We start from the raw sequence: 26,063 nt of genomic DNA, 5'->3' as shown, positions 1-26,063 counted from the left end.
CCACGCCCACTAACCGCGACCACGCCCTCTCACGGGAGACGCGCCCCCTGACGAGCCGCGCCCCCGTTGATGACCACGCCCCGTTTGGCCCCGCCCCATGACGCGCCCCCGCGGGCGGGGCGGGGCGGTGGCGGCCCGGCGCGGTGGGCGCGCGCCAGGGCGGCGGGCACAGCCATGGCGGCGGCGGCCGAGCGGAGCCGCCTCAGCTTCCCCGGCGGCACCGGGGCCCTGGGGCGGCCCGTGCCTATGAACCTCTTCGCCACGTGGGAGATCGACGGCTCCAGCCCCAGCTGCGTCCCCAGGTAACGGGCGGGCGAGGGCGCGGACCCCACCCCCTTTCCGCCCCAGCTTCGCGGCTGCTTCCTCGCCCCTCGTTCCCATCACCTGTGCGGTCCTCCCCGCGATCGCAGAGCTCCTTCCCACTCCTCGCCGCTACCGCAGTGACGGGCACGGCTCCTCCCGCGCCTTCGACGGGTTTGGGGATGGATGCGGCTGCATCCCGACCCCACAAAGGGTGGGGGGCTGCTGCCGCCCGTGTCAGGTGTGTGCGGGGGTCACCTTCACAGTGGGTGTCCCCCTCCAAGCCCCCGGCGTGGGCCGTGTGCTCGTGGCAGGGTTTGGCGTTCCCCCGGGAGTGCCGTGTTGCCGGCGCCTTTCCCCGGGGAATGCCCCGCAGGGATGGGCTCGGGGTGCGCATCCCTTTCTCCAGTGATGGTTTTTCGCTCTCTCCCCGCCTCTGCTGTGTGTAAACACGCCGCCCTGGTCCCTGCCTGCGCTGGTTTTAGCCCGCACGGCAGACATTCCTCTTAGTTCTTATAAATTTTGCGCTCTTCAAGCCTAGCTCGGAACAGAATGCCTATGGGGATTTAAACGTGCCGGAGACAAATCTCTGAAGCGCTTCTTTTTCTCTCTCTTTTTTGTTTTGTTTTAAACGAGGACATAGCGAGCGAGCAGAAAGGGAACAGAGTCATCAGGCTGACCTGGCAGGAACGTAAAGCTCTTCAAGCTTTACAAACCCCCCTAAATCCCTCTGTCTTCTGCGCCATCCAGATAGCATGCTGGACTTGGTGGCCATGCCCCTGTATTGCAGGGACGAGTAACTATCCCGGCATAAACACTGCCCACAGTCGTAGTGATCTGACATCGCGGGCAGGAGGATGCAGGGGCACGAGCAAACCTGAGTCCTGCAGTTGCAGGTGATCTTGGTTTATAGCGGCTTATCTGTGCTAGCAGTGCCTCGGGCAGCAACTTTTTCAGCTCGTGTCTCTTTCAGCCTTTTTTTTCTGCAACGGGAGATCTTGGAAAGGGTCTGACACCCGGGGGAATGTGCCCTTCTTCAAGGAGTCTCTTTGCTGTGGAAGCTGTCACCTGGAGGGGAATAGCTGGAGGAGCAGTTGGTGCTTTTTCATTTTTGCACTAGGCAAGAAAGTGTCCCTGCTCCTGGCAGGGGGTTGGGCTTAAACGATCTTTAAGGTTCCTTCCAACCCAAAACATTCTGTGGTTCCAGTACGATTGGGATTGTCCCTGCTGCGCAGAGGGCACGGAGGCGTCTCGTAGCACTGCTCTGAAAACAATTCTCTCCATTGCACCTTTTGTTACAGGAAGTCAGTTGGGTTTCCATCCCATCCAACCTTGTAACAGTGGCTGTTAAACAAATGAATGCCCAAATGCCCGACACTGTCAAGGACTTTTCGTTCTGCATTATCATTTATGCTGATACTTGCAGATCTGCAAACGAGCTCACAACATAGCCTGCTTGTTTGCAAATCTGTAGATGACCAGAAAATGCAGTGTAAGGACACTGACCCTGCCTTGATGAGGTAGGGGGTGGGGAGCACAAGGGTGGGTCCTGGGCACTGGGATTGTGGGGGGCAGCAGATTGGAGGCAGCTGCTTGAGGTGCCTGGAGGAATGTGGGGAATGCAAAGCACTTGTGGATGTCTGGGCAGGTGGGGCAGAACTGGGGTTTGAGGGGGAAAGTCTGAAATTGCTGAAGCAATCTGTGAAGTGGGAGGTGATGAAAGTGTTCAGATTGCCTGCCCTGAGGCACTGATGGAAGAACTGGGGTGTTTGGGACCTTGTGGAAACAAAGCTTTTGGTCGAGGGAGTTTTGGTGTGTAGCGGTGGGTCCCTCTGCTCTCAGCCCTGCGGTTGCCATTGCCTTTGCTTGCTCTTCCTGGGTGCACTTTTTCCTTTGAGCCCGGGGGAGAAGCTGCCATCCAGCTGCTGCACCTGCTGCTGCCAACTCTGTGAGGCTGTCTCCCCACAGATGTGGAGTTTTCTGCTGGACATGGGCTGGGCACAGTGTGTGGCAGGGATGCCGTTGTAGCTGCAGGTGCTGGGTGAATCTTGTCAGCCCAAAGTGAGGTCAGGAGCAGCTGAGGTTGCAGGTTCTGTGGGGATATTGGTCCTGTGGCATGGTGAGGTGTGTGCTGGGCAAACACCAAGTTCTGCAGCAGTCAGTGCTGCTGTTTCTAATCATTGATCATCATGGTTTGCATTTCATTACAGGCTTTGCAAAAAACCTATCTGTCAGAGGAAGCTGGAGTTTGAAAACCTTTAAGTTACACCACTGCCTTTTAAGTTTATATTCTAATGACTTTTACTGTGGCACAATGACATTTAGGATTCTTTTATCTTAAAGCGAGAGATACTAGAATGAAATGTTCTGCGTGGGAAACCATATCCCAAGTGAGCTTGTAGTCCCAGCAAACTGTCCGTTGGGACGTGAGGGGCAGATGTGGAGGAGAGTGGGCCTTAATGTGTGGTCAGACACTGTGGAACTGCCTTGGTCTCTTTTGAGATTTTCACCAGTTCCCTTCTGGGTTTCTGTTGGCAGGATAGGCTTTCCAAGCGGAGAAGAGATTTGAAGTTGGCCCAAAGTCAGAAGATTCATGAAGAGGAGTGCATGTTCGGGGAGGGAATGTTGCTTCCTTCCCTTTTCTTTTTGGTTCAATAAATCCTAGCCTGTTCCTAAGGTGTTTCTCCGACCACCACCTGGAGCAGGAGGGGCTGGGTGGAAGCAGTGCCTCGAGTGGTCTGTGCCTGCACTGCTCTAAGTTGTGTGGGTGGGTGTTGATGTGCGTGTGCTTCCCCAAGAGCTGCACTGTGGGAGGGAGATCTCCAGAGCACTGCTCTTCAACACGCTCTGGTGGGTGATTTACTGAAAGTCCATTCAGCTTGGGTGGGGTGTCAGCAAAATCTGGAAGGCTGCCTTGGTGCATCCATGGAGCTTCCTTGTGTGAAAAGGCTGTGTCTAAACTTAAGGAAGAATAGTAGTGAAGAGCCATGGTGTTATTCTGCAGTTGTGTGCTTAGTGTGTGAAACGTGAGGTGAGGTGATGTTTTGCGTTTGTTCTGGCTTCTCTTACTCCTCTGCCATCTGCAGAAATGATTTTACGATTTGTTCTTCAGCACACGTAGCTCGCGGGAGGTTTGACCATAGCGCTTCTGAAATGCAGCTACTTTCTTTTAGTCATCCCAGAAATGTGACTCAAAATGTCTCACTATCTGGGCGTATCCACTGCATACCAGAAGGGAGAGATGCCTACCTTTTCCTGCTGTTTCTTCTGTGCTCTGAAAGACTTTCCTGGGAGGAAGGTTACATTACATAAAATTCTCCCTACCACCTGTAAACTCTGAGATTGATCTTCGTGCTACATGACAGCGAGAGAATCAACACCTTTTCCTCTCATTTTCCTCACACTGAGAGAGTGGAAGTAAGAATTGTTCTGGTGCTGGTTTTTTTTTACCTTCCAATCTTTTGATGAATCTGTGGGTGTGAATGGCAGGATGCAGTATTGTCACGCATTGAAGCAGCCTCATGAGGAGAAGGAGCGTGTGGAGGTTGTCCAGAGGAAGAGTGGTCTTGGGGAAAAGTTTTGTTGAAAGGGTCTGCTGAAGCCAGAGAAGGCAGTAATAGCCACTATCCCCATTCAGAGTAGGTTTGTGACAATTAAGACAGGCTACTGTCTTACTTGTCACAAACTTGTAGAAGTTGCTGCTGAGCTTTGAACTGCAAAGTGGATTGAGACCAAACTGGATGATGTGGAGCAGGTGTGACCCAGTGTCCCTGTGGGATATAAAGGAAGAAGTCTGTGGAACAGACCAGTGGAAAGGCAGTGCTGGAGAGCTGGGCTTGTCGACTGGGCACTGCCTGAGCATTTCATGTGTTGGGTTGCTTCTGTAGCTTCCCTGCTGGGTGAGGAAGTGTGAAGGGGCTCCACACACATCCCCTGAACTCCCTGGAGGCTGGGGGTGCAGGGATGTGACTGCTCAGTGCCGTGCAGCGCTCGGACATTCGCACCAGCCCTGGTATGGACATCCCCAGGGGCAATGGAAACTGACAGGGGGGTGAGATTTTGGATTCACTGCAGCTGAGTGGATCCTAGCAGTGTCTTGGTGCCCCAGGCTGTGTGCTCCTCTCTCTCTGCCAGCTCCCATCTTCTTCCACTACCTATCTGGCCGTCTGCTTCCTGTGGGCTAATGAGTTGCAGAGGGCTCTGTGAGCGTGTAAAGGTGACAGCACCACAGATGTGTGACAGAAGGGACACAGTGAGGACTGCTGGGCCATGGAGCCACTGCAGCAATCTGCAGGTTGGCACCAATATGTGGTAATTCCCTCTGCTAGCAGAGTGTTGAGGGGCTTGTGACCTGTGTGAAGTTCACAGCTGACTCTTCCTTGTGAGAATTTGCCACAAATTCTCTCAGAAGTGGAACACTTTGCCCTTTGGTGTGAAGGATGCGTGCCTGCACTGGGAAAGGGAACTTCTCTTGGCCAGTGGGAGCATGTTCTGACCTGGCTTGAGCAATGCCAACTGTGCATCAGAGAAAGGTGAACAACTTGCTGGAGTAATAATTATGATCAGGTGATGCTATATAATTAAAAGCACCGATTAGTTCAGGTAGGGAGAGATGTTAATTTAAATGTATCACAACCTTCTATTCTGTCAGTATGCTAACATTTAGGAGAGAACTCCTCCCAGTTAGGATAAGTGCTGGCGCGTTCATTGGGAGCTGACAATAGATTTTCAGTACATTTAGAACTAGGAAAATGTCTAATTACTCAGACTAGGTACATTTCAGAAGTGCTTATTTGGAGGCTTTGTTTTGACTTTGTTTGAATAGCATGAAATGTCTAACATTTTACCTCAGAAGGAAATTGAATACAAATGAGGGCACAGGACAGGCTTTAAAAATATCACTGAGGTAATGCTGAATGTGTGAGATGGCGTGAGGAAAAACATCCACAACTGAGCAATGGAGATAAACTGCTTGGAGTAAAGTGCAATGGCCAGAACCAACCCTTCCTTCTTGGAGGTAGAACATCCTATTTCTCCTCCTTAGTCTTTGGGGAAGAGATCAAACCCCAGTGATCCCTAAGTGTTCCCCGTGTAAATCCTATCACTTTGTATGATCCTGCTGAATATGGATGCTTATGTTATTCAGTGGAAGTGGTTTGAGTGGTTTGTTGGAGTCAGAGTTGCAGTGAGTCCTGTTTTGAGTCATGCTTTAAGGTGAAGGTTGTGCATGTCAAGAACAGCTCTGAGAAAGATCTTAAAATCTCAAAGCTGCTAGCCAAAGTCTCTGGATGGGATTTTACATGGTTTTCACCTGGATGCTTTGTGTGCATACCCAGTGCAGGAGGATGGTGGGAGTGGAAGGAATGGGCTGCTCTTTTGAAAGGCCTCTTTCCTTGCCTTCCTCCAAGTGAGGGTGCCCAAAGGATCTATCCCTCGTGTCCCCTGGCAGGTCTGGCCTGTGCTTCTGCAGCTCTGCTGGGCAGGAGGTGACCCTGCAGCTGCTTGTCCCGGAAATAAAAGCTCTTGTCAGATGGAGCCGTTGATGCTCCACCTTTCATCAGCTCTGAGCAGGCGGACAATTTCTGTGGCAAGCTTGTGGCTGTATCAAATTAGCTATGAAATGATTTGCATAACAGATTAATCAACCAGCAACAAAACATCCCTCTTTTCTGCCAAGAAAAGAAAAGCAACAACTCAGCTGTTACAAGAGGCCATTATGTTCCTTGCAACCCTTAATCTTTCTTTTTTCCAAGAGCGCTCCATGTTTTGGCCTCACGCAGGAAGCTGGCCTGCTCGCTGGCTTCATTTGCGTCACATCTTGGCAGCTTTTTCCAATTCTTTTGGGCCAAATTTTGCCACCATTACGGTGACCTTCTAGGGAGGGTATTTCCTATGGAATCGGTGGCTAGCTGCCAGACGACTCTGTGTTGCCAGGTCCTCCATTAGCCTTTGCCTTTCCATTGAAATTCCTCTGGGCCCCTTGAGCTCCTTCAGAACTGACCCATTTCCTTGGGAAGTTGGGGAGCAGGAGAATAAGGGGGGGACAAGCCACCTCAGCACATAGCTGTGAGTGGGCGGGAACTGGTCACTGTGCTTTATTTTTCCTGTGTTTCTACGTCCATAAAAGCCAGCAGTATGGATTTCCTAAGCTGTATGGTCCTCCTGCTGCTCCGGATGTGACATCTGTGCGTCCTTGCCTGGCTGTAGGGTGCCCAATCAGTGCTGGGGGAGTTTTCAGTCCAAATGGATCCTAACGTGCAGATGATAAGAGGCTTAACTGGCTAATTGAATGTGATAGCGTGAAGCTTCCCTCATGGTGAGGTTTAATTGGATTATGATACTGTACAGTGATGTGAAGGCTTGCAGGGCATGCAGCCAGCTTCACCAGGAGACAGTGGATCCTTGCTAATCACTCCTTTGTTTAAAATAATGAATTGCCTAGAGAGCTCTGATGGGCCGAGCTCTGCTTGCTGCAGCCGGTATCCTCGGAGAAGGGATCCCTGAAAAACCAGGGGCTACTACACATGCAGATCCTGTACTTGGGTTGATGCAGCTGTAGTGGAGGGTCTCCAGGTGAGGAAGAGACGAGCTCCCTTCGTTTGGAAAAAGATGCGTGGGCTCTGCTGTTGTGTGCTGGAGTCTGGAGCACGTTTCCTCCCCTAGAACCACTTCAGCCTTTCCCTCAGAGCATTCCGTGGCTGTGTCACTTGTCTCAAGCTGTGCCTTTCTTTTTGAGGTGGCCTGCTTGTTCCTTCTTGCCTAGCAGCTGCCAGGCTGCAGGCCAGGCTGCCTTCCAGCGCAGTTACTTGCAGGGCAATTACTATTTTTGATCAGGAGCTCAAATGCTTCCCTGCTCCAGTGGGAAAGCCGTCTTAATTTTTAAAGTACGCAGCAAAAGCAAAACTGAGAGCAGCGTTTGTAGGCTGTGAAGTTTGCTTGGTGGAGGTTCTCACGTTTGTAAACCAAAGCCTGCAGGTCTGCAGGCCAGACGGTGCTCACCTGGCTCGGGGTATGTGTGGCAGCACCTCTGTTTTGGGTGCAGTGCCTGGGGGTTGTGTGCTTTATGGAAGTCACTGACTGAGCTGCTGTTCCGGGGAGCTTTTGCACTGAAAGTAACAATGTTTGATTTACTGGTGTTCCAGAAGGGTTTGGAACGTGCCTGAGTGCTCAGATCTGATTTCAGAAGAGTTGTCAAGGAAAATGGCATTTATCCTCCTGTAAGCAGATGGATTAGCATAAAATGTCAGCTTTGATGTCGTGTGAAGTGTGCTCCTCATCCACAGCCTTTGTACTGGTTTGGAGTGTTACAGTTTGTCTCATCAGTGCTTGAATGGGCTGGGAAATGCCCCAAGGATGGTGTGTGTCATTTGGGCCGGGAACAGCACCTGGGCACTGCAAGCCTTCGATTAACTTGTCCTGTTTCTTGCTGTGGCTCATCCAAACAATCAAATAAATGTGATCACTTGGCTGTTGCTGGGAAATGGCAGTTTAGGCACTCTTCCCCCACTGCTCTAACATGTGGGACTCCTTCCCCAAGCTCTACTTTGGTCTAATGATAAACCCACTCCCCTCTCCTGGCTGTTTGCTTTTTCGGCAGTCAGGGGCTCTGGAGCCTGTAGGAGGAAAATGAAAGGGAATAGCCAAGGGGGAATGCTGGTGTTTAATCAAAAACTACAGAGCTTGCAGGTCCTTCTGGACCTCAGGGAGGTAGTTGGTTTTGTTCTAAAAAGAAAGGAAAAAAAGGGAACAAACCTGGTGATCCAGGATAATGTTTTTGTGTGTGTGTGTGTGTGTTGCTGGGGAGAAGTGGAGGTTTGAAGGTGAGAGGCTGTGAAGTAGCATGAAGGGTATGCCCGTGTGTGCAGGGTGAAGGGAAACATGTTCATTGCTCAACAAAGCACTTGGTTTTGCTGTTTAAAATCTGAAAAAGACACGGGCTGCTTTCATCAGATCCCTTTGCTCTGTTGAGCTCAATTGATCAAAATCTTTTCCTGCTCTTTTTATTTTTCTACAAGGCCATTGCTGTGCAAGGGTTTGGAGGTGCTCCTCACTGCTCGTAAGTAAATATCATGTGCAGGAAGGGGATTTCTAGAGGGACCTTTACCTCTTCAGAAAGACGCATGGAAGGCTGTAAATGGAGAAAACCATGGAGCTCATAATGTGGTTCTGGCCTTTGTTTCAGGGGTTTCTGGTGCAGGGCTCTCATTTATGGCCGAAACGAGCTGCAGCTTGCACATGCGCCTGTCCGGTACGTGTTTCCCAACAGGCACCAGGCCAGATCTAGATATAGAGCAGAGAATAACCCCCATCGGGAGATTCTTAGGAAGCCTTATCTATATATAGTCCATATAAGTCTGTATCCCCTTTCTGCTGAGAGGACAGTCTACCCGGGGAGCGTGGTTTATGTGGATACGCCCCAGCTTCCGAGAAGCAGGCGGAGATCCGCGAGTATCGCGTCTGGCGCATCCTGCGAGCGCTGCCGCGCGTGTCCTGGCTCCCGCCGCGCTGGGTGGCACCGGGGAATTCTCTGCCGAGAGCCCCAGCTGTGCCGTCCGTGCTGTTGCGGCAGGCTGGTGGCACGCTCCTGCGGCCAGCTAGGCTCGTCCTCGGCGGGAGCACGAAGCAGCCGTCGGGCGGAGGGAACAGCTGCGGGGCTGGGGCACGTCGTCGGTGCCTTCGGAGCGCGCTGCTCTGCTGGGTGCTCTCATTAAAGCGATGAGATCGTAGCTTGGCGGTGACTTGTCGTGAAAGGGCTTATGCAGGGTTTTCACGCCGGTGCAGTTCCCTTTCTTGCAGCTGCTTAGCAGGGTGTTCTGTCAGAGGGATCTGCGTGGATGTTCTGCTACCTTGGGAATGAGAAGCGAATTGCAGCGCTCAGCCCACCTGCAAAAAAACTCAAACCAACCGTGAGCAGGTGTCTTAGATCAGAAGTGGGAACACGCAGTGAGGTGGACGAGGTGCCCTTTCACACAGCAGTGTGGTCTCCTATTAATTTATGTGTGGGTGCAGTTTCACCATTAGGATGTCTGAGGCCATTCACAGCCTTCCTTTCCATTTAGTACATGACTTTTTCCAGCTGCTGCACCACCATATTTCATAGGTGTCCTGGAGCTGCCGAGTGCCAGCCACGGAGGAGCACAGCCTTCTTTCTACTTTGCTGCCCGCTTAGCAGTTCTGCGGTACATCCTGAAATGACAGAAGTGAGAGTCTGGGGAGCTTTGTACCAGCTTGAAATGTCAGTGAACAGCTCTCAAGGTTCTGTTGGACCAGCTGGAGGCATCTCTTTCTCTTTGGATGCATTTGGCTTTGCGATTGTGGGCCTAAGTCTTCAGAAAGCAACCCTATTTTCTGTGCTGGAGACACAGATTCCTTTCTCTTTTAGGGAGCTGCTCTGGTGGTGTTGTGTCTATGAAAGTCATAGGGTTGTTGGAGGACGTCTCCTCACACACGATTTTACAAATATAGCAGGATCGTTTGAGGTCACTCAGTCTTGAGTTTCTTCAGGGGTTGCACACTTAAGCTGGAGGCTATGCTGGAGGTCAGTTTCATTGCCTCTGGAGGGGCTGTGCTGAAAATGGGTTTCTGTATTATGAGGTCTAATCTCAGTACAGTCCTGCAAACTTCCCAGATCTGATGTGTGCAGTCTTCACTTCAGCTTGCTGTGCGTGTCCTGATTTCAGCGCGTGTGATTGTGGCGGTGTGTAACAGAGAAGGGACCTTGCTGTTCTCAGCAGAGCAATTGTAGTGCCTGTCTCCCAGCTGTGGGCAGTCAGCATCAGGGCTGTCCTCCTACGATTCCATCTGTGCAGTGTATGTTTGGGGGGTAAGACATGAGCATTTACCTCTTCTGCCAGTTACAGCAAGGCTCCAGCAGCTTGCTCACTGAGGAGCTCGCTCTCTCTCGGATGTGTGCAGAGCTGTTGTACTGTCCTGACACCATACAGGTAAAGGTTAGAGGTGGCTTTTACTTGCTCCTCCAAAGCTGGTGTGTCTGGTGACTTTTTGTAAACTACCCACTTCAGCTGCTGCTTGCCAGCACCTTCTGCCTTGTGCCAGTGCAAGCATTTGAGAGTTCTCATGGTGAAGTGGATCATCAGGGTGGAGGTTTATTGGGGGGCAGAGGTGAGGAGGTGGGTTGTGTTCAGCTGGAGCAGTTCTCTGCTGTGCTGAGCACTATGGTCCAAATCATTGTGCAGGTAGAGTCTGCAGGTGAGGATGGAGCAAGTAACTCACTTAACCCAGCACTGCACCACATTTCTAATTCAGTGGAGTTTCTTTTTGGGCCAAGGAAATGACTTTGAATGACTGTGGGAGGAGAAGTGCAGCCCCTTGTTTAGAAGCTGGTGTTTTAGCTCTGTACTATAAACTCTGGGTGGTCCACAGGCTTGTGTGTGTTCTCCAGCTCGGGGCTGTTGTCAGAGCTGCAGAGTGGGTGAGGGTGAAGAGATGGCTGGAGTGGAGGTGGTCTTTTCCTTTTTTTGGCTCTGGTGGGCAGGAGGCTTTGGGAGCTGGGCTCTTTGCAGTGAGATTGACAGTGGAACCAAAGCTACTGGAGATTGCTGGGGATGTAACTGAATCTTTCACACCGATTCTTATGCAAATTTAAACGTGTGCTCCTGACTTCTAATGGGACACCTACAAATACAACCGTCTCCGTTCAGAAATCGGCATCCGTGCCCCGGATCTTTACCTGCTCGTGGCTTTATAGTCAGACTGGCAGGACTGCGTCTGGAGCGGTTTCTCAGTGCTGTCCTGACCTGTACACGTGAAGCTCCCCCGTAGATTTTGCCTAAGTCACCTGTGGAGGTTCTGGTGGTTGGGTGTGTTTGTCGTTGACGCTGCGCATTGCCCCACTGCTCTGGCTCAGGAGCAAATGAGCCTGAACGTTTCAGTGCTCTTTTCCTCGCTGATGTGTTGGGGCTCATTAGAGGTAAATTAAGTGACCTTGAGGTCCGCAGAAAATAATTTGGTGTGTTTAACACTGAGTGCAAATCATCTCAAGTTTCTGTCCAGTGAATCTATAACTGTGAGTTGATGAGCCCGTTAAAAAAGTATTATTTCTGGGCTCTGGGGGAAGATGGGTGTCTGCAACCTCCTGGCGTAGTTTCAAATTCAGGCTTGTTTTTTTCATGTATGTGCCACGTGGTAATGGAGCAGTTGGTCGAAACCATGTGGACTTAATTTCTTGAAAGTACAAACAGCCTAGAAATGTTTGTTTATGTACAAAATAATCTGCCAGTGACTGTGAGCATTTCCATGTTTCTGCAAGAAATGAAGGTAATTATATAATCAGCAAAGATTCATATGGCTTAACTTGTCTTCCATCTGGCATTAGTTAAATTGATGTTTTCATCTGCATGACCTTTCAGGGTGGGGAGAAATTATGAAAATGGAAAACATGGCTGAAAAAGCCCTTCCTGGGATGTCTAGCTCACATAAAGGCTGGAGCAGGTCCCCTGACAGCTGCTGAGGGGAGCAACTCTCTCTTTCCCCTCTGCCATGGTCCATGTTACTGGGTAGGTATTTTATGAGCTTTAAAGTGGGTGGTTTTACTTGACTGAGGATTTGCCTGTCCTGTATGCAGTGCATAAATGTATGGGCAGGCTAACTAGATTAACTGCAGCAGGAAGAGCTTCCTTCTTAAAAGAATGCTATTGTTAGAGCATCCCTTATCATAAATCTATAGCGCTTCTAATCCTGCCCTCCTCCCATTTCCGCTCTTCCATCCGCCTGCTGATTTACAGTTTGCAGGATCTGCTCTGGGTTTCTTGGGGCTGTCCTGCAGCCTTTCCTCTGCGATCTCTTCCTCTCAGATGGGCAGTTTTCAGCATCAAAAGGATCCTTCCAAAATGACCTCTTTATATCTGCATGCTTTCTAGATGGTAGAAAGATGATATGCTGCTTTCCTGATCAAGTTGCACCCACTGCCTCAAAATGAAGGATTTGCAAGGAAAGCTGAGAACTGCAAGGACTGGATCATATATATTTCATGTTGCTAGTGGCTTGTTGGGGGCTGAACTCCCTTTTATTTGCTCTTCTACCTCTTCCCTATGCTGTGCCTGAGAGTGTGCCAGAATTTAAGGTGCTCCAATTTCTTTCAGGCTGGAAGGGATTGATATCTTCTTTCCGTCACAATTCTGCTTTATTTTGCTTAGTGGAGCTGAAGACCACTAGGGTAGGCTTTGTCCTTGCTTCACAGATAAATTTTGAGTGTCTCCAGGTACTTGGATAAGCTTTGCCTGTTCATGTTCTGTCCCAGTGAGGATCTGAGACAGCCACTGGTGTAGATACCAAAGCAGATCAGAGGATTTTTTTCCTCCTACCTTGTAGCATTCAGCAGCTCAAGTGTAAAGCTGCTCTCTGAGACAAAACTTTGGTGGCTCCTTACCCTTGCCCCAGGGGGATGTCTCTGAAGATCAGAAGCCTGGACAATTGTTTCCTTGTTCCAGGATCATAACCTAAATGTCCCAGTGGCTGTTTGTGTTCCTGCTGCACCTGCATTCAAGGCCAGCTTTCTGCTGCTGGCCCCTTGCTGTGCCTGTGTGGAGTGCGAAGTGCTCAGCTCTCCTCCCACGTGCTGATGCATTTGGACCACACATCTGCCTTGTCTGGGTTTGCATGCTTATGTTTGCTTGGCACCACTGCTCTCCTGCAGGTTCCAGTAGCCTGGTTACTGGTGTTTCCACCTTTGCACAGCGCTTGGGACCCAGAGGATCCAGAGCATCGCTGGGTTAAAAAAAAAAAAATGGTTGCACCCAGGTGCTGGAGTACAGGATCTGTTCTGGAGCTGGGCTGTGGGTAGGTTTAGCCCCACCCCACCAAGGTCCCAACCACGTGCTGCCTCCCGTGTTCTGTGGCATTTCTTTCTGCCCAGGCCTCTCTCAGCGTTGCCACTGGCCCCTGCTATGGCTTTCAGTCCCAAAAGCAATGCAGAATGGACAGTAAAACTGCCTGCTGAACATCAGTAAAGTTGTGCTGTTCTTCACAAGCCTTCTGGGGAGACCTGGAAAGGTGCTTGGTATCTTGGGTACTTTTATCTGATGTAAACAGCTCTTGTCAAGAGAGCAAACAGGACTCTTGCTTTGCCAAGCAGCGTGCTGGGCATTGAGTGGGTGCTGGTGTGGGGCTGCCACCACGGTGAGCTCTCAAAGGTGGCTCTTGGGCTTACACAACTCAAAGATTATTTCACTGTGCTTTGCTTTGCATCCACTAGATTGTCGTATTTCTCTCTGGTGGCGGTTAGATTTGCTGATGGTTCGTGTTTTAGCTGGGAAGAATGCCCCTTGTTGGGATTCTGGTATGTCTGTATACGGAAAAAAATGTTGAGTGGGCTGGGAATAGCTTGCAGCAAAGTTGTATCAGTTTCTTGGAGCTCTTTTGTTTGGTATAAATTCCTTTCTTTTCTCTCCCCCCTCACATCCCCCTGACAGCCCACCTCTTTTCTTCAAGGGCTTGCTGAGGTATAATTCACAATTGAGTGATTGAAGTGAAATATGCACAGCTGCAAATGTGCTTTTAAAATGATGCTTCGTCGTTAAAGCATCTCTCTGAACAGGTTGGCAGCTTCAGTAGCCATCACAGTGCAGGAGCAAAAAAGATTCTCTTGAAAACAGTTGACTTTGATTTTTATTGAGCTCTGAGAATGTGTTGACCACTTGCTATGTTTGAGCGCAGCTAGGAAGTATCTGGAGCAGGGGAGGTATACACTGGGCAAATATGTTAGATGTGTCCGTGAGAAAAAGGGGTGTAGCTGAGTTTTCCTTTGCTCTCCTCACATTGTATTGTGGAAATCATATGACAGCTGGAGTGTGATAAAAGATAAAAGTTAGAACAAATTTTTCTTCACACTTGAAGCATCACATCCAGTCTTGCATTCTGCAGCTTTCCTCTGCCTTCCCGCTGAATGGTGCATTTTTGCAGCTCTCTTTCCCTCTTTAGATCCATTGGATGCTTTTGTGATTCCTTGCTTTTCCTGGTGTGTGACAAAGCACCGGGAGTGGAAGCTGCAGTATCCTGTTACAGTCACAATGGCCCAGTGCTGCCAGGATTTGGTGTGGGGCTGCCTGAATCTCAAACATACCAAGATCCAACATCTGTTTATCAGTAAGGTGAAATGATTTATCAATATCTAGGACAGCTCGGAAGGCTTGAATCAGTTTAGTGGCAGAATTCTGTGTAATTTAATGTAAACAGCTCTCTAATCTCTGGAAATTCAGCGTTTTGTTTTGTCTCCCACAGCTCCTGACTCTTGAACAGTCAATTGAGGCTCTTCTAGCTTTTGTTTCTCTGTCCCCTGCCAGCAGACTGCTGCTGCTGCTGAGTCTCTTGGGTCTATCTTGGTTCCAAAATTATCACCACATTTTCCAAGCTATTGCATGAGTATCTTTGGGCTTTTCTCCTGTGAGTGAATTCACTCTCCATCAGGTCTCCAAGAGGACCTGTTCTGAGCGGAAGCTAATCTGTGTTTGAGGTGGTACATCTGCGAACAGAGCACCCCACTGGGGGTCAGCCATGGGGAGTCATCTGTGTCTGCAGTGGTCTTGCTGATCCAGGTGTGAAAACAGAGAATGGCTTGGTAATTTGTAACTAGATGAACATTTATGTATGATTACTTAACAAATGATGTACATAACGCACAATGACTTAGTGAAACAGTCGTACCACTGCCACTGCTTCAGCTCCAGTGGTTCCCTTCAGCCAGTTTCAAGCTGCTTTCTGTGAGCAGACCTTTGCTTCACAGTGATGGAAATGAAGGGAAATATAAAACAGAATAAACACCCTGGAAGTGGTAGAAGACCTACACTGGTGCTCTAGAGAGGCTGGGCTCACCAGGGTTGTGCTGGAAACATATAATGTGCATAAATACATTTCTTTTGTATGAGTAGGCATAGATCCTGATGCAAAGGTTGATGTGCTTGGTATTAGCTGCAGCCATGTGGTGAAAGTCAGAGGTTAGGTGTGGTCCTCTGAGTGAGGACAACATAAAACCAAGGATAAATCCCGTCCTGATGTTGTGGTACTTGGCCTTGTCTCATCCCCACTGATCTGGGCATTTCTGTGATGGAAATGCTCTTTGACAGCCTGAGTAAATGTACCTAGTTCCAGACGTGCCATGCCTCATCCACGAGCAGGAGCGCTGACCACAAAATGATGTTGATATCTATTCCTTGCTCTTAGCATCACTATCATGTTAGCATTAGCTGATTGCATCAGCAAAGGCATTAGAGGAGAATGTTTTCAGGGGGCTGAGACCGGTCTGACTGTGGAGTTTGGTCTCCACTAATGATCTGATGGTGTGATCTTGTTCACAAATGGAGTAGTTATCTTTTTCCTGGGTAGGCTTCTTTGGTAATCCCTCCCTGCAGTGAACCTTAATATCCTGCTGAGAAGAGCAGCCTCTCATTCAAACTCAGTTTGTTCATGCCTCATTTACCTCGGTCTGCTTCTTTTGTAGAGCATCTACGGTTTATCTTGATAAATCCAGTTTCAGTGGGAACTCACAGGCCTGATGAAAGGTTCTGGGGACTGAATGGATTATGATTGTTATAAATTGCTTTTTGTTTTATTGCTTGTATTCAGCACAAAAAAAAAAAATCCTACAGGAGTCTGGATCATCTTGGAGCACCCTGTGTCTTTCAAAGCTCGCTGTTTTGCTGGCTTACACAGGTCACGCTGATGTTTTAATATATATCCTTGGCAGATTGAACTAGCAAGTTCAGGCAGTTAGTTTGCTTTGCTGCTTCCCTTATTGCTTTCAGGAATGAAATATCACCAGCAATGATGCTGAAGAACTGTAATCTCTAAATAATATTGAATCTCTGCTTGCCAGCTCAACTTCCCACGGCTGCTGAAGAGGTTTAGAGTATTAAGGAAATGCAAATGTTTTTCTGGAGCAAACCACTGTATTCTGCCTGCCACTGCAAGTGCTTGGCACTGGGATTCTTCTGGACTTCTTTACTAAAATTGTGGTTGCTTTTTTCCCTGATAAAGGTGATGTTAGCTTTCAGAAAAGAGTGTAAACAAAATCCGAGTTGCCAGGTTTTTCCCCTTTTTCATGAGAAACTCAGAGAAATTTCAGTTATAAGGAGTTTTCACAGAGAAGAAAATAATCAGAAAACCTTGCGCTGAGTTATTTCCAAACAAGTGCTTTCTTTTCCAGCAGTGATTCTTTAAACTAGAGCATACAGGGTATATTTAGATGTAAAGAACTGTACTGTGGGGGGAGGCATTTTTCAGGTTCTGTTGAGAGACATTTTGAGATCACCTGGAGACTGGGATTTTCCCTAAATGAAGCAGCTCTTACTGACAGGGGATCAGAAGTGGCCTGAATATCCGAGCTATTTGCAAACCAGGTGGAAGTGCATGTCCTGGCTGTCCCCCAGCCCTCAGGTTGGCTGGGTGATGCAGGTGCCTCCCCACTCAGCTATCTCCTCAGGGCACGAGAAAGGTGTTTCCTGCAGTCCTTGGCAGTGCAAAATCTGCTGCTGCTTCAGTGTAAGGTCACCCCCCACGGGTCAGCTTTAAAGCCTGCAAGAGATCCCAGTTTCTGTTCGTTCATGCACTTTTGGTGGGTTCTGCAGTTTTCAGGGCTGTAGTTGGAGAGCTGGTGTTGTGCTTGGCAGCAGGCTGGGCACTGCGCTCTCTGTGAGCCTTCTCAGTGCAGTTCAGCTGGTTTTGGAAGTTAAAATACTGCTTCTGGTTATTGCTGAAGTTCCATCTCTGGCAGTAGCACTGGTAGTTTCACTTCAGCCATCTCATTCTTGCATCAGCTGGGGTGATGAGTTCAGCTGTTTGACTTTAGAATCTCGCTAGATCCCTTATTTCTGTTCTCTGGTGATTTCCTTCCCAGCTTATCTGTGCTCTTTTGAGCAGACAGTGTGCAAATGAGCAAGTGCTGCCCAGAATATTTGATGGAAAAAATGCAGGGGATATGTGCTGGAGCACAGTGTAGCTTCCATCAGAGGCATTTCCTTGCAAGGACTGCTGAATGCTTTGGCATTTTCAGACCTTTTTTGACCGCTGACCAATATTGGAAAGCTCCTCTCAGTTTGCCCCTTCCTTTCTGGGGGGACAAATCTGCAAGAGACAGTACCTTTCAGCTGCTTTGCCCTCAGCGTTTTGTTCCAGTTTGAGGGCTGTTCATCAACGTTTCCAGCAAGTTTAATGCTGAATGCCCCAGCTTTAGTGGCAGGATTTAGAGTTCTTTGTGAATTACGTTTAGTGCTGATGGAGGCTGCTTTGTTGGCTGTGTGTCGTTGCCTTGTAAAAACCAGCACTGTTTAAATAAACGCTTCTGGGAAAGAACCACCTTTTCTTTTATAACCGTTTTAATGTGTTTGATTTGGGAACATCCTTTGAGCTGTGGCCAGAGAACAACTGGGTTGCCAGTGTTGCAGTCCCACGGTGAAAGCACCTGAGCGCAGGTGAGGCAGAGCTGTGGGGCTCAGAGGTCAGAGTGCACAGCTGAGGTGCTGTGAGCTTTACACAGGCTGTTTGGTACAGCTGTAGAAACTGCTCTTTGTGGAGCTGGTGTTTCTCCTAACCTTCCTTCTTGACCTCCTGCTGAATACATTTGGGGTTTAGAGTTTCAGTTTTCCTGCCTTCCCTGTAGTTCAAGTTGTTGGCTCCTGTATTTTTGCATGCTGGAGAGAAATCGTATTTTGGGGTGCTATATAGTTCTCCTGTACTTTAGGCACAACGGGAATCGTGCAAAACAGTTGTTTCAAACTTCAGCAACCGATTTTGACACTTTTGATTGTCAGACCATTCACCTCTGGAGTCAGGGGAGAAGGGAGCCAGCATTAAACATGGAACAATTGAAGGAATAGTGCAGACCATTGGCTCTGAGAGGTGTTGGGGTGGCTGGCTGCACATGCCTGTCTGGAAGAAGGCCAGAATGGCAGGCTTGGACAGGTTTGCTGCAATGGGAATGGTATTGGGATCTGTGAACTGTTTCTCCTAGCCCGAAAGCAAGCCTGCCATCAACATGCTTTGCATATTTGATTGCTGTGCTGGCTAATACCAAACGTGCCATCAAAGTTCACAATGTTTTTCGCTGCTGCTAGCTGCTCTGCCTTTACTCTTAACACGACACTGAGTTCTCAGTGAAGAAGCAAACAGCATTTTGGGGTCTAAGTTATGCCTGTGTGGTTCTCCCAGCTTGTGTCTGTTGGGCCACATGGCAAACTTTGCAAAGAAGAGCCTTTTTGCTGGTACTTGATGTAGCTGGTTTAAATCAAGGTCACAGAAAGCGGTTAGGAACGGTCCACCTGCCCTGGCTTTGCTGCCTTGGGTCCGAATGGGTCAGCAAGGGAAAAAAACTAATTCAAAACCAACCATAAAACCCAATCCCAAAAGTCATTTTAGAAAACTCCTGCAGCAGTTTTCAGACAGTCTGTTTATTTGAAACTGTAACGTGGTTGTCTTCCAAAAGAAGCGCCAAGTCTTAAGAATTAGGTGGATCTCGGCGTTGGGTGGGAGGGCCATGTGCCTGACTTGCTAGCGAGGTTGGAATTGTTCTTGGATGGCTGAGTGAGAAGTAATTTGATGTGACCCATGGTGTGAGCCAGTCTGGTCTCTGGGGTGACAGGCTGCTCAGCTCGCCTCTGTGTCAGGTGATGTTGTGGAAGCTCTTGGAAGTGGAGAGAAATCAGGCAGGGAGATGGCACACTGTTCGTGCCCTGAGAGCAAGTTCAGCTTTGGGTACACCGAGAAGCCATCTGTTTTTCCTTGACTGCTTTCCTAGCTGCAGGCTTCCTAGTCCTACTTTCTTCTGCTGAAGAGATCACAGTGACGGATAACCCGGGCAGAGCTGAGCCTTCTTTACAGGCTCTTCCGACGTGAGCCTGAAGTCCAGGCTCCTCTTGGCATCGTTTTTTCCTCTTGATGGCCAATTTACAGACAAAGGGGAAGATCAGACTGTTTGAGGCAGAGTCCTTTTTCTCTGAAGATTTGCAGGCCTTGGGGACAGTGTGCTGTGGCCGGGACTGTGCTGTCTGTCTCCCCAGGGTACTAGGTAGGGAACAAGAGTGTGCAGAGCACAGTGGGCTCTTGCAGTGGGAAGTTCAGCAATGGGAACAAAAAGCAGAATGACACCGGGCATTTTGAAAGTAGTTGAGCGCCAGAGTACTTGGAGTCCCGTGTTTCCTTGCTGTCAAAAGGGAAATACAAAATACTAAAGCAGGCTGATGCAGGGCTTCCCTCTGGACCTGCACTCCAGCTCCTGGCTGGCCTGGGGAGGGGAGCTGCTGGGGCAGTGGCTGTTTGGAGAGCAGCGCTCTTGCCGCAGCAGTGAGGGAGGATTTGCCATCAGGCTGCTCCGGAGGGAGCGAGCAGCAGCAAGGAGCCCGTCGGGAGAGCCGGTCTCGTTTGTGGCATGGGTGTGGAGAAGTTGGTATGGCAGCCCCAGTTGCTGTGGAGACGTTACAGCTCCCAGCCCACTGCTGCTGCTGTGTTTGGGGATGCTGTGATCAGGATGTGATGGAAGAGTGAGAGTTATGAGTGAGGGTTATCAGGGCAAGGCAGGTGCTGGAGAAAACCTGTGCCTTGAGGCATTTTCTTTAACCCTTTCATCTCGCTGACGGTGCCTGTGACAGAGCTGGCTGCCACAGGGAGGATTCCCTTGGGTGTATGCAGGAAGGCTGGCTGCTCCATGCCTGAATTGCACATAGCAGGAAGCCTTTAGCTCTGATGCTCCTTCTCAGCTGCTGGCGACTTCATGCGGCTCCTGCTAGTCCTGGGGGGCTCAGGGGCAGCTGGGAAGGGCTGGGGGCAGGCAGGGAGTGTTCTGTAGCATGCCTGGAATGGCCAGTCCCGGTGTCAGCCTGCTGTGTGACAGGCACTGCTGTCTGGGGCAGGGGGCCAGCCAGAAGGCAGGTTGCATAAGGGAGGCACGCAAGGGTGAGCCAGGGAGTGGAGGGCTGCTGGGTTTGTTCCAGCAACGAAGGTCTCTCCTCTTCATCCCCCACCCCCTGATTTGTTTTCTTGCATTCCTCCTCTCAGACTCTCCTTTTGGTCTAGGGTGTGATTCATTTGCTGGTTTGTGCGACTGTTTCTTTGCCAATGTGTGCGGCGTGTGGTGGGAGCTGCCCTCCAACCTGGCTGGCTCACGTAAACTTTGTGGGTTGTGCCTTTGCTTTGTTGCCGACTGGCTGAGAATGGGAGCCCTAGCTACAGAAGTGGCCTGTCCAGTCCAAATCCTAAAGGCTTCCCCTCCCTGACAGTGGTGTTTTGGCTGAGCTCATTAGGTGCTCAAATGGGAGATTGGCATTTCTGGGCTCAACTGCAGTCCACGGGTGTCTCCTGCAAGCTTGTGAGACCCACAGCTGCCACAAGCCTTTGGTCTGATGGATGTGGCTCTGCCTGGTCTGTCTCCATCTCCTTCCCTGGTGGTGCTTCTGGCTGCTCCAGCTACTGCTGAATTAATACAACAAATATCAAATGTGTTTGTGTCACCTGTAATACAGAAAATGTAGTCCTGATGTCTGTCAAAAGAGCCTTAACCATGAATCAGCTTTTTGTTACTTGCTGACTTTATTCTTTAAAGTTATTAAAGCATCTTCCTACTGCCTCAAAACTTGAAAACATGGATCAAACCTAATTCACCAGTACCACAGGCACTTTCACTGATGCTGACTTTGGCATCAGGATGCTGTGCAGTGCTGTTGTTCTGGAAGCTGGGATTGGACAAGCAGACCAGGAGAGATGTATTTTACATTTGTGCCTGTGCCTGGCTTTGCAGGCAGCTTGGTGTGAACACGTAGGTGAGGTTGCCCAACTCCTTTATACTCCGTAGCCTGAGAAACAGACTTAATCCCTGCTTTGTCAGTGGTTGGGTTTTTTTTCTCCTTTAAGTCACCCTATAAAGGGCTCTGAAATCATCAAATTGAAGAGTAGAGAAACCAATATATAACAGAGTGTGCAGGAGCTGAGATCTGACTGAGGCCAGCAGATGTGTGAAGAGCTACCCCTGCTATGTGTGAAGGGCTACCCCTGCTCTTGCAGAGATGATTTCCTAAAGGGAGAGAAGGCTGCTGTTTCTCAGTAGCACAGTTCAGAGCACGTAGCTGGAGGTGAGCAGTTGGTCTCAGGCTGATTTCCTTGGAACACGTCACGCCTTGGCCGGGTAGTCAGAACAGTTGTGTGTGACACAGCTGCCAGCAGCTGCCACAAGAAATTCTGCCTGGCTACCTGCAGAGTGTGTGAAGCTGTGGAGGTTTGGCTTTAACACCTGTGCATCTCACAGCCTCGATGTGTCTCAGCAGTGCCCTTTCCTTCCCACGTTACTGGAAGCACTCAGAAATGAGAAGTGCCAGTGGAATATGTAAATTCTTCTTTGTGAGTCAGGGTTGTTTGGCTTGCAGGGCCCCTGATCCCGTTGTGCCCATGGTGAGTCCCCTAGAGCCAGCCAGCAGTATCTTGACCTACAGAAGGAGGATATCTCTCAGCATTTTCCAGTTGATATGTTGGATTAGAATATCTAAGCTCAGATGTGCTTTACTACTTGGTCATATTAACTGCAAGTAGCAAATGTGGCCATGTGGCGTTCTAGGATCTTGTAAAAATTATGCAGATCTGCAAAATTATAACATGCCCACCCCCTTTTGCTTGCTCTGTTTGGAGTAGGCATATCTGTAATTTATTTGAAGTGAGCAGGACAGTATTTGATCTGTAGAAGGATAGTGTCTGGCTGTACATGTGTGTCCTTGTGAGGTCCTGGGTAGAACCTGTTGTGTAAAATAAGCTGCCATCCTACCTGGCTGAACAAGACCTGCTTGCTCCAGCATTTCTATAGATCTTAGTCTCCAGAATCTTAAGAGCTTAATTCTCTGTATGAACACTGGAAAGAGGCTTTCAAGATCCTTGAGGACAAGAACAATGAAAATAACTGGTTCTGCAATTGTTTTCTGGCTGCTTAAACATTACTCAAATGGATCTATAGCCAGAACAGCTGATTAAAGGTCAGCTTAGTGGGAAACATGAATGAAGGACTATTAGGTTTCTTTGCAGGTTACTCAGGTTATGTTTCTGTCATGACAGAAACTGGGATGCCTGACCTCTGCCTCCTCTTTTGATTTCACCTTGCCTGGGAGCTCCCCTGATAATGTGACCAAGATTAGATCACATTGAGGGAGTTGTCTCATTAAGCTTTGGAAAGTGAGGAAGTGTTGGAACCCTGGATGCTGAAAATAATCAGGTTTTCTGTCCTGACAGGTAGGGACCCTCAAGACGGTACTGCCTTTGACTTGAGGCTGTGGGAGCAGCCTCCAGAACTGAATGATGACACTGGGGGTGTGGGTGTGTAGCTTGTGTAGAAGTGAATGTTATGTCACAGGGTGAAATACTCAAAGTTTGGGGTTTTGGGGTATAGAATGTAGTAATATATATAAGGGACAATATGGAGGGATTTGGGTGTTGTCTGAGTCCTTCTTCTTCACTTTCTTCTTCCTCCTTGTTCTCGGGGTTGGGTGATCTTTTCTAATTGGTTAGTGAGAGCCTGCATTGTGGACATTGAGTGATCTTTGCTTGGGGTATAAGTAAAAATAACTTAGGTGTTGAGTTTTAATTGGTTTTGCTTATTGTTTAAAAGTCCTTGAAAGGAGTTAGAAGGGGCCATTTTCTTGCCTTCTTAGAGCTCACACCTCATGAGACTGTAACTTAGATAAGGAGGCGTCTTCCTGAAGCTCCTACTGCTGCTCTTGACCAGAGCCCAAATCTGCTGTATCAGTGACATCAGAGGACAGTTCTTCTGCCCTGCTTTCTCCCCTAGCTAGATCGTGGGCCAGTACAGAACCCTGCCTTTGGCATGTAAGTGCAGCAACAAGTTTGTCCACGTGCTGTTCTTTTCTTCCTGAGCAGCTGCCGGTGCAGCTTGGTGTGCTGCAGATTTCCACACCTTCCTGAAGCAGCTGTCCCCCCAAATTGCTGCTGCTGGCTCTCCTGCACAGACACCCCGTAGCTATGTGCAGAACGGCTCTGTTTGTCTGGGCAAGCGTGTGTAGGTGGGTGTCTCCCTCCAGTTCTCCTTCGAGTGGCTTGCAGTTTATTTTGGGACTGATGTGGGTGTAAAGTGTCAGCTCGGAGCAAAACACTCAACATGGGCATTGAAAGCACTGGACTAGGAGGCTGCTTGCTGTCCTGAAATGCTGAAATAACTTGGATGAGGTGACACTGTCCAGTGGCCAAACGGAAGCCAATTCTTTCCTATAGCCATGGGCTGATTGAGATTTTCAGACCTCAGAGGAGAGTGCTCCTGGCATGGAACACTTTCTTTAGGTGCAGTTCTTCACAGCTCTTAACCTGGACAAAGGGTATCTGTGTACTACAGTATTCCTACCCCGGCTCCCATCTTCTACTTTGAGTCCCCTATAACTGTGGATGCATCCTGTTATTATTCTCTACTTCTATGGGGTTTAATTAAAATGCAGGTCTTTAATTTTTAATTTTTCCTTCCTGTTGATTTGACTTTCTCTGCATGAACGAGGTCTCGGTGCAATTACTGTGCTCCCTGTGGAGAAACAGACATTTAATTCAGCAAGGCAGACTTTTTCTTGGAGGGGGTTTATTTTCCTGATCTTCCTACTCAGAGGGATGCAAAAGCAAAACATCCAGTGAGTAAAGAATGCGACACTTTATTGGGTTGTTCTGGACGTGTTTGCTGCATCTCAGTTACCAAAATGTTATGTTCTTTGCGGAGAGCTGCCTCCTTAAGCAAAGGGCTTGTGATGAAGCTACTCAGCACAACTTGCGTTAGCAAAGCGAGTTGAGACCGTTGGATCAGGTCCAGGTTTCTCTTTAAAACTCTGTTCTTGCAGCAGTGATGTAAAAGGATGGGGTTTTATTGCAGCATTGAGCTGTCTCACGGTTTGTTAACCTGAAACCAGGGCCAGGCAAGTACCTTGTACCTGCTTGCTGTGGGGGCACTTGAGTGACCGGAGAGGACAGAGCCTCCTGCTGCTGTTTGGGACCCAGCTGAGCTCCTGGCAGGGACCTTCAAAAAAGGGTGGAAACATTGGCTTTCAGATTTCCGTTATCCTTATTTAAGTCCGCTTCAGCTAACTTAGTGCTTTTGCTAACTGAGCTCCCCTTGTGCAGCTGCAGGTCACTGCTGAAACTTGCAGACAGGATTTCTCTGCGCCTCCTGAATTGCAGTCCCAGGCTTTCAAAATACTTCAGGTTCTTTCAGCTCCAGACCCGAGGCTTCCTCAGTTCCCCTTCTGCATGCTAGGTTATTTTCTGTGTCCACAGAGATCATACCTGTGTGTATTAGATGCTTCCAAATGTAGCCTTGTTCTTTTTCCATGTCTTTCCAGCTCCACCCGTGTCTGTTCTGTTTTACTTGCCCGTGTTTAACCTAACAGCCTTGTTGACAGAGGTGGCTTGTGAGACTGATCCCTGTTTTGACCCCTGAGACTTGATGGAAGTACAGTAAAACCCTGGCAAAGAGTAAGTGCATGGCACTAATCTGCTGTTATCAGAGGCAGTTATGGCACACAAATCCTTGCTGTAGCTGTGTGTGTGAGTAGTTCAGGATTCCCGTGCTGGTGGCAGGGACGCACTTGGCATGAGCCTTTTTGTCAAGGTTTGAGTGAGGTATGGTCCCTTTCTGCTGCGTGTTCTGAAGATTGCTTTGATTTGTAAGCTGCCAACTTAGACTGAAATAGTGTGCTGAGGGTAAAGGATTTAATTTGATGGGATTTAAACTGATTTTTATCCATCCCCGCCCCCCCCTCGCCGATGGAGAGGATAAACATTCCATTGTTTTTTGTGTGAAGTGCCTTTTAGTACCAGCAGCCTAGCAATGGGGGATAAAGAAAGCAGATGTGTCCCATGTCTTTTTAAACTGCTTTTGTTTTTCTGATCACTGTAAAGGAGGCTTTTAATTTTTTTTAATTTTTTTTTTTTTTCCCCAAGCAGCAAGTGCTCATGGGGTTTGATCAAAACTCATAAACGATGAATTGAAGGAAAGCCCGGCAGAGAACAGAACACCCTCCTTGTGCTCTGCTCTGTGTGCTGAGAACACTATTGTTTCTTCCCGTACCTTTTCCATCCTCGAGCTCGGGGCTGGAGAGAAAAGGCCTTTGTTCCTTGCCTGTCAGCTGAGACAATGCCAGTGTGTTGTCCTACCTCTGCTCTCAGCACCTGACTGGCCAGAGCTCTGTGGGTTTTGGCAAGCTGAGCACAATTGTCCTCCAGCTACAGCTTTACAAAGAAAACGAATGGCTTCACAGCCTCCTTCCTTCAGATCCTGGCTCTGCTGCTTTACCTGTGTCTGTTTTGTTTGGGAGGCAGAGGAAAAGCCAAGACCCTCTCCTGTGCTCCAGGTTGAGAGGTGCAGCTTCACCTGACTCCCAGTGCACACAGCTGCTGGCAGGGGGACAGCAGGGGACAGAGGCCCAGGCAGGCCTGGTTTTTCTACCTTTTTCATTTCTGCAGCATCTCCCCTTGTTGCTGTCTCATGATGCAAAGCTGTGCAAAGGAGAGAGCTTGTCATTCTCTCTTTCTCTTGGTTTTTGGGGGTTTTAGCAGGAGCAAGAGCTTTGCAAATGAGGAGGGAGAGTAGATGGCCTGGGCTGGGGTGAAGGACATGTTTGGAGAGGTGCTGGAGTGCAGACCATAGGACTGGCTCTTCCCTGTTGCTGGCCCTGTGTGAGACCAGAGTTCAGGCAGAGCCAAGGGTGTTTCAGGGTGATTACTTGCTTCAATATCTGCCCCCACTCCTGTTGGATAGAGCCTTTAGCTGCATCTCTCTTGCTGTTTTACAC

General features: G+C 49.0%; 1 protein-coding gene across 15 annotated transcripts in view; it reads left to right on the top strand.

Annotated features, from left to right (window-relative positions):
- The first annotated feature begins 169 nt into the window (after positions 1-169).
- PACS2 (phosphofurin acidic cluster sorting protein 2) overlaps positions 170-26,063 on the top strand; it is a 72,640-nt gene continuing 46,746 nt past the window's right edge. For 11 of the 15 annotated variants that reach the window (XM_040072371.2, XM_040072359.2, XM_040072358.2 and 8 more), the window contains exon 1: positions 174-302. In XM_040072371.2, coding sequence (XP_039928305.1) covers positions 175-302 — 128 coding nt within the window. In that variant the 5' untranslated portion in view covers position 174. Of the gene's footprint in view, positions 303-1,985; positions 2,113-26,063 lie in introns of those variants that run through there. The other 4 variants (XM_040072363.2, XM_040072365.2, XM_040072369.2 and 1 more) reach the window with 4 other exon arrangements.

This window comes from Hirundo rustica, chromosome 9, assembly GCF_015227805.2.
Source record: "Hirundo rustica isolate bHirRus1 chromosome 9, bHirRus1.pri.v3, whole genome shotgun sequence".
Classification (NCBI taxonomy): Eukaryota; Metazoa; Chordata; class Aves; order Passeriformes; family Hirundinidae; genus Hirundo; species Hirundo rustica.
The sequence above is the reverse complement of the archived record's forward strand: the minus strand, read 5'-3'. Positions and strand labels throughout refer to the sequence as shown.